Source organism: Ovis canadensis, chromosome 7 (genome assembly GCF_042477335.2).
Source record: "Ovis canadensis isolate MfBH-ARS-UI-01 breed Bighorn chromosome 7, ARS-UI_OviCan_v2, whole genome shotgun sequence".
Taxonomy (NCBI): Eukaryota; Metazoa; Chordata; class Mammalia; order Artiodactyla; family Bovidae; genus Ovis; species Ovis canadensis.
The window spans coordinates 19,631,940-19,640,327 of NC_091251.1; the positions used below are offsets into that span (position 1 = coordinate 19,631,940).

Here is an 8,388-nt window from a genome sequence, read left to right on the forward strand (position 1 = left end):
ACTCTAGAGATTTCTTTTGACATAAAGCTTTGTTTCTTGACAAAAATGACAACACGAGATCTTATAAGGTATTCATATTATAAGGTCTTCTAAGGGTTCTGGACCCAACAATTACAAAGTGTGACTTGTAAGCAATTCTCTGACACCACTTGGGTGTCTCAATTCTGACACCTTCCAGCAGAGCTGGAGTCAGATTCCGCAGGTTGAGGGTTAGTCCCATGACTGCCCTCCCCGCCCCACACTTCAGATGCCAGTTCAAGGCCAGATTATCATCTGTGCTTCAGACCAACCAGCTACGGACCAGAGGTTCCAAAGACCCCCTCCGTGGGTTTGACTCATTTGCTAGAGGGTTCACAGAACTCAGAGAAACACAATACTAGATCGCCAGTTTATTATAAAAGGCTGTACTCCAGGAACAGCCAGAGGGAAGGGATATACAGGGCAAGGTTTGGGGAAGGGGCGTGGCACTTCCATGCCCTCTCCTGACAGGCCAGTCACCCCGCACTTCCATGCCTTCTCCAACGGGAAGTTCCCCAAACCCAGTCCTTTCGGGTTTTTACGGGACTTTATTAATACGCAAAATTGATTAAATCAATGACCACTGGTGACTGATTCAACTTCCAGGCCCTCTTCCCTCCCTCAAGGTGGGGGAGTGTGTGTGACGGAAATTTCCAACCAGCTAATCACGTGGTTGGCTCCAACCAGCTAATCACGTGGTTGGCCTTCTCCTGGCAACCAGTCTTTATCCTTGGGTGAAGTCCAAAAGTCACGTCATCAGTGTAACAAAAGATACCTTCATTTCCTCACTAGATAGGAAATTCCAAATATTTTTAGGAGCTCTGTGCCAGAAATGTGATGAAGACTGAATATTTTTATTATAAATCACAGTATCCCTGGTATGCCTAAGTTAAATCATTCTCTTTTGAACAAGATGGGATACGGAAAAGAAGAAGGATGCAGTAAAGCACTGTCACCTAAAAAGAAAGCACGAAATGGGAGAGACACCATTCCAAGGGAAGGCAAGGATGAGTCACCTACGTCACAATTCCAGACCACTTTTACCCTAGTAAAAACTCACGGATACTTTTCCAATAGCCTCCCAATTCCTAAACCTGTAACTTCAATTAAAGGAACACATTTGTTTCATAAAATATTTCCCTAAAGCTTCTGTCATCTTCTAGGGTGTCAAACGCCACTTACTCTACTCAGGCATAAACATACCATCCGGCTTTTCCCCTCTTAAGAAAGGGAGAAAACCCAAGACAGACCATGTCAGTATTCTCCCATTTAAAATCTACTCTAGAAATCTTAATCCATATGTTTGATGATAAAACATTTAGAATTAACAGAAATTTAAAACATTTCATATAAAAGCCACACCTTGCACAGTCAGTGTTCTTGTCACTGCCCAGGTCCTGGGCACCAGCGGGTGCTTACCAGGGGCCAGAACCAAGAGTGGAACACTGGGGAGTCTAGGGCTCCAGAACTCTGGACAGTTTCCACATCAGACTGATTTGCATTAAAGTGAAAGCAACATTCATGAGAGAAAGCTACAAAGAGAAAATTTCAACCAAAAAAGTGTTTCTTCAGATTTTCAGCTTCTCCTCTCATTGTATTGTTTGGAGCTTGGGTACAGAGAATGCTAGAAGAGTTCATGATTATTTTCTGAAAGGTTAATTAAAACAGTGCAAGGTATTTTTCCAAGTGTGTAAAATAATTCCCAACATTTGATATTATTATAATTTTACACACATTATAAACATATTATACTTGTAAATGGCAAGAATGAATGAGAAATGCATTCCTAGTTTTTCCTCATACTGTCATGTGTTTGAAATAAGAAAGTCATAGTAAATTTAGACATGTCTTCCTACCTGAAGATCTGAGGAGACAGAACTGCCTCGGTCGGAGTCTTTTGGCAAAACTGGAGGTGAGCATATCTCTCCGTCTGATGACATTCTGTATAAATACTATAAAACAGTAAAAGCTAACTTTAGTTTACTTTTTGCAATATTTAAACTAAAATAAAATGCTTTCTAAGTATGTGTGTGTGTGTGTAATAACATCCTATCCTGGAAACAATAATCATTCAACATGTTAAAATCATTCAACATACTGAACACCCACAGACAAAAATCACTGGGTAAGAAAAAAATACTCAGCTCCCAAGTAGTGAGTTTATGATGTGGTCAAGGAGATGAGGTAAATACATGAAAAGACTAAAGGAAAATGGAAGCTCCTCAGAAACAGCCACAGCGGGGGCTGTGAAGCATCAGAGAGTGTGACTGCTGTTCAACAACGCATGAGTGCCTGGATGCTGTGTCTCCTCCTATGAGACACTGAACCTACAGAAAATGAATGATTTGTGTAAATTCTCTGTTTGGGGGACTGACCTTTTGGGAATACTCTTTTAAGAAAAGCAAGATCATACAGAACAACACATTCTAATACCATGCAAAGAAACACTGTTTAAGATCTTAACCAAGAAATAAGTAACAATATAAGTACTTTTAGTGACAAGTACATAAATTACTTAAGAGGCAAATAGTGACTATTCAAAATGATCTGAATACCAGTTGTATGTAAGACTTGGGGAGAAAGGTAAAATGAAGAAGTGCTTGTCATCAAGGACTTTGCAATCTACAAGAAGGGCTAGACATGCATATACTGCTGCTGCTGCTAAGTCGAGTCAGTCGTGTCCGACTCTGTGAGACCCCATAGACGGCAGCCCATCAGGCTCCTCTGTCCCTGTGATTCTCAGATAAGAACACTGGGGTGGGTTGCCATTTCCTTCTCCAACGCATGAAAGTAAAAAATGAAAGTGAAGTTGCTCAGTCGTGTCCGACTCTTAGTGACCCCATGGACTGCAGGCTACCAGGCTCCTCCATCCATGGGACTTTCCAGGCAAGATTGCTGGAGTGGGGTGCCATTGCCTTCTCCGCTTTGAGCAGCAGTATGATTTTAAGGATGTCGTAAATTTAATTACTTTTGAAAGAAGTGCTGTTAAATGCTAAAACAACAGAGGCATAAAGTAGAACGGTTGGAGTAGCCTTTTTCATGGGGTAGGATGGTGAGCGTGTGAAGAAATGGGAACAGCCGACTGGGGTGTTGAGACCTGAATGACAGATAAAAGATTAAAGGATATGTGAGGCAACAGCGCAGCATAAGCAAAGACAAAGAGATGTAGACACATATGCCAGGAACTGCAAGTATTTTGTGAGGCTGGAGCAAAGGGTTTAGCTAAGGATGAAACAGGCAAGGTAAGGAGCTGCCAGATCATGGACGATCACAACTACATCATGTTAAAAAGTTTCTTCTTTTTTCTAGGAGAAGTTATTAAAGTCTTAATTAAACAAATGATAACATGATCAGGCTTGTCTTTTAGAAAGATCATTCTGGCAGCTTTCAGGAGGGATTTGAGAGGTGGGATACTAAAGAGAGAGCAACTGAGAGCCAACTGCAGTAGTCCAAGACATATATGTTCCTTCTGGCAGTAATCCGAGGAGATAAATGGGGTCAGAGGTATGACTAAGTTGAGTCGTGGCAGCAGAAATTCGAGACTGTGATCAATAATCGGTTAAGGGGTTAAAGGGAAGAATTGCTGGTCTGACCCAGATTTCTGGCTGGCAACAATGGATGGTAGTGATACTCCCCAAGGCAATGAATACAGGGAGATGAGTAGGCTGGGGGAAGGGTAATATGGTCTCATTATCAGACTTACTGGGGTGAGGTGACTCTAAGGCACTGAAGTAAGGCTGCAGGTAAGCAGTATCTGGCCATGCCAGTTATTCGAGGCACAACTCCAAGTACTGCCATTCACAATGGCTACAAGGTGAAGGGTGCTTCTTGGAGTTAAGCAAAGTGGGATCCCTGCACTGGAGGTAAAGGTTTGGAAATTCATTTTGAGGAATCAGCATAATGGGAACTGATGATAAAAGGGAGAGATTAAGATGACCTAGGAAAAGAAGTGTGAGTTCTTATTCTGAGGTCCCTAGACCCAAACCATGTGCAGTATTTTTAGCGCATGCATATTTTTTCTAAGAAGAGGCTCCTCATCTTCCAATATGTGTCCAGAGGGTACTAAAGCCTTAGTAAAGTTAAGGACCACTGCTGTAGCTAGGATGGGCTTCCCTTGTTTCCTTGTGGTTCACTAGGTAAAGAATCCACCTGAAATGCAGAAGACACTGGTTCAATCCCTGGGTCGGGAAGATGCCTGGAGAAGGAAATGGCAACCCACTCCAGTATTCTTGTCTGGAAAATTCCATGGACAGAGGAGCCTGGCAGGCTACAGTCCATGGGGTCGCGAGAGTGGGACATGACTTAGTGATTACACCACCACCACTGTAACAAGAGCAAGGTTAAAATCAGAACTGCTAATATTTAAAGGGTAAGTGAAGAGGAACCAAAAATGATGGGAAAGCAAGTCAGAACAGTAGAACCCTGAGAACAACATCACAAAAATTGCCAGGAGGCAATGGTCAGAGACGGATGCCAAAGGAAGATGAGAATCTGACAGAATCCCTTGAGTCTGGTAATCAGAAGTTGCTGGGGCATTTGCCTGAACAGTTTCAGTGGAAAGTAGAACAAGTCTTAATCAAGTAGGCTGAAAATTACCAGATGAAGAAATTGAAGGAGAAAGGGCAGATCCAGGTAGAAGCGCAGTATTAGAATGGAAACAGAGATTGAGGCTAGACTATGGAAGGGAAATTTTAACTGTATTCAGTGAGCATTACTGTGTAGACACAAGATAAATAAACTAAATCTCAGCATGAGTGACTTTAGTTAAGCCAATTAGGGAGGATAAAATAAGCACATGCATCTGCAGCAAGGAAGGCTGCTTTAAGGGACTCAAATCCACCACTGTGGTAACTCTGTCCTTTCTATTTCCATTCATATCTTCCTTTAGGATGTGTTTGAAGACTGGTAAAAAGAGGGGCTGGGATTGGGGGTACTGGTAATAAGGGGGCTGGGATTGGGGGTACACAAATAAGCTGAAAAACATGGTCACATCTCAAAGAGTTTCTTAATATATATATATCCTGCAGACAAAAAAAGAATAGTGTACTTTTAGAAAATATGGTATAAATCTTCCATCTGTCCTGCTTTGATGACATCAAAGTATGACAATTTATCTAAAACCCTACAACAGCAGCATTTCCTTATTGTTTCCAGTTCTAAGACAAAGGAGAAAAATGAAACTTGCTTTGATGGAAAGCAGATGCACATCAGATAATCAAATTTTCAGAATTCTCTAACCCAAGAGCTCAGAAATCACGAGATAAAAAGTTCTGAGCGCTCGTCTATGGCCAAAGAAGTCAAATTAGATCTTGGTAATTACCTGGCTGTTACTGGAAGCAGGGTCCAGGAATTCAAGTTAATCCCCAAGAGGCACTGGAAGAGTGAATTAACGTGCGAGCTGGCAGCTGAGTGACGTTCCTGCGGCCTTGACCTGTCCTAACTGCAGGCAAGGAGAGGGGGTGCGCCAGCCCCTCCCCACGCCACGGACTAAGGAGAGAGGAAAAGGCAGCTGCGAGCAAGAACAGGGCTACAAGTTCTCTTACCCCTGTGCCACATCAAACTGTTACTTAAAAACAACAAAGGGTCACACACGGTCATTTTACCTCATATATTTTAAATGACTCGAACCTACAGCTGCAATTCCGTCATTACACTTCAGGCAACTTTCCCTCCTGCCCTCTCTTCCCCGACACCGAGGAGGGGGAACCTCTCGATCTAGCCGTCCTGCAGAGCAGCTCAAGGGCCCTACTTTCCGGAAGACGCCCCCAACCCCTTCCTGTCCGATCCCCAGGGGCTGCAACCCCGGCCGAGGCTATTTAAATACCACTCCAGAGCCTCCGCCAGGGGCGCCGCTTACCCACCGCCGAGGCTCTCGGCAAACCCCAACTCTACGCTCCGCGTCTTCTCCCCTCGTCGCCGCTGCAACAGCAGGTCCAGCAGCTTCCCCAGCAGCAACCTGACAGTTTCAAACTGCAAAGAGGAAGTAAAGACGGCCCCGGGCATTGGCCACCAGCTTCAGCAACCTGCCGTCCCATTGGTCCGCGCGTCGGGGGCGGGGCTCCGGACCGGGGAAGGGTGAAGCCGGAATGAAGTTGCTTCGGGAGAGCAGGAGCTTGTCTAAGGCTGGTTCGGAGACGGCGGAGTCTTAGGTAGCTCCGCCCCGCGTTCAGAAGCCCGAGATCAGTGCAGTTCTGGCCTGCGGGTTATCAGGCAACCCTGAGAACTGATTTGGTTAGACTGCCAAGCAGGACTGAAGTCAGCTAGAGCGGAATACGGTTGTCTTTTCGACAATGCCCGTAGTCTATGCGTGTGGTCCTCAGGCATATGAATTGTCTCCTTCCTCTGGTGCCCCACGACAGAATCACTATCCCCGCCACCTGCTGATTACTTCAGTCTTGAGTAAGACTGAATTTTTAACAAAGACCAACAGTGATTATGATCGCAAGGGTCTGCGGACCACACTTTACGAAACTGCTAGACTAGGTTATATTAATGACTTCAAACGTGTCAGATTGCAAGGCAAGCCCTTCTGGCGAAGCGAGTGTTGCCCTTACTGCTAAGTCACTTCAGTCGTGTCCGACTCTGTGCGACCCCATAGATGGCAGCCCACCAGGCTCCCCTATCCCTGGGATTCTCCAGGCAAGAACACTGGAGTGGGCTGCCATTTCCTTCTCCAATGCATGAAAGTGAAAAGTGAAAGTGAAGTCGCTCAGTCGTGTCCGACTCTTGGCGACCCCATGGACTGCAGCCCACCAGGCTCCTCCGTCCATGGGATTTTCCAGGCAAGAGTACTGGAGTGGGGTGCCATTGCCTTCTCCAGTGTTGCCCTTAGAGTCATTGTTAAGTACATCCTGGTTGTATCACCTACTTACTGTCACCTTGGATAATGCTATCCACTTATAGGGTTGTAGGGCAATTAGATGACTAATTATATTATATTTAAAATACCTATCACGTAAACATCAAAAAACTAGCCTTTCAGCTTGTATTGGCATAACGGCTAGAGGTACATTAGGATCCACATGGCAAAGGGAATGTTCCAATCTGAAGAGCAAATAATGAGATCCTGGTGAAGTTTCAGGCTCCTTGTAGTACCTAGAGGATAAGGCATCCCTTTCTTTTTCTGTAGATAGCAGTGGCATAACCTGGATCTCACCTACTTACCTGTGAGTAGGAGCAGACTTCTATTTATGCAAGCAATGAAATGAGAAGAGCACCAGCAGTTTCTTTGGCACAAGCTATATTTGTTCCCTGCCCTCCATCTTCTCCATGCTTATTATAAGGACAAATTCCTATTGATAGATACAAATTCACAACTGGTTCAAAAATCTGTTTTTAAATTGAATTGCCATACGGTGACCCCTTACAATGCAGTTGTTTCTGATTCATTATCCCCGTGCCTTCTTATACCTGGCTCCATGTTTCTCTTCTCTATCTCTTTGCGGGGCAGATTTTCATAGAAAATTGATGGGTAAGCCATCACCACTCTTGCATGAAGCTACATTTAAAAGAGAACAAACCTGTCTCTATGTTATTAATTTAGAACAGATTCTTTTCCAAGGTTCCTACAGAGGGAGCCAAAGAGAGGAGACTAGCATTCCCACAAATCCATAAAAATGGAATTGCCAGCTTGAACCCTGTATATTTATTCATTCAACAAATATTTATCTAACAGTCATCATGTACAAAGCATTCTGTTGGTACTAGGAAAAGAGTGGTAAGCAAAATAGACATACTCTGCTGTCATGGAACTTAGTCTAACTGGAAAAAACAAAGTTAACAACAACAAACCCCCCTCACAAATGCATAAATAATTATGAATTATGTTTGAAGTGAGGAGAAATCGGGAAATGCCTGTGTGATAAAGTACATTTTAGCTGAGACATGAAGGATGAGTATTTAAAGAATTGCTTTCTTTGAGTTGCAAATCTGGAGAGAGGGAGAAAGTGGTAAATGAAGAGAAGTCCAGGGAAAAGGAATAGGGGGTGGAGATGGGAGAGATTTCAGGGTTAGAACCCTTGCTAGGGTTATACTGGGTGAGAGTGCCATGGTGTGCCCTGAGATCTTGATGTATCACAGCTAGCCCAATGGATATTTTTTCAACAAGACTGCTGGCTCACAGATTTTCCCTCCCTTCTTTTTCATCATCTACTCCTCCATTCAAATGAACCTGCCTTCGTCTCAGCCTCTTAGGCTGGGCTTTGTTTCCTCAGGTTATAAGTGGCTGACATAGTAAATTAACTTCCATAGATGAGAGGGGCCATCTGTGGCATCTCCAGAGAGGTCCATTCCTTATGAATTATGAGTACTGGCCTTCTGGAAACAATGCTCTAAAACACTGTGACTTGGTGAAATCTGAGTTTCAGCAGG

General features: G+C 43.9%; 1 protein-coding gene across 2 annotated transcripts in view; it reads right to left on the reverse strand.

Annotated features, from left to right (window-relative positions):
- The window catches only part of POC5 (POC5 centriolar protein), a 32,022-nt gene extending 26,003 nt beyond the window's left edge, over positions 1-6,019 (reverse strand). Inside the window, exons 1-3 of one of the 2 annotated variants that reach the window (XM_069595337.1) lie at positions 5,876-6,019; positions 5,339-5,505; positions 1,875-1,970 (exon numbers count right to left, since the gene is read on the reverse strand). In XM_069595337.1, coding sequence (XP_069451438.1) covers positions 1,875-1,958 — 84 coding nt within the window. In that variant the 5' untranslated portion in view covers positions 1,959-1,970; positions 5,339-5,505; positions 5,876-6,019. The remainder of the gene's footprint in view (positions 1-1,874; positions 1,971-5,338; positions 5,506-5,875) is intronic. The other variant, XM_069595338.1, reaches the window with a different exon arrangement.
- Positions 6,020-8,388: the final 2,369 nt, after the last annotated feature.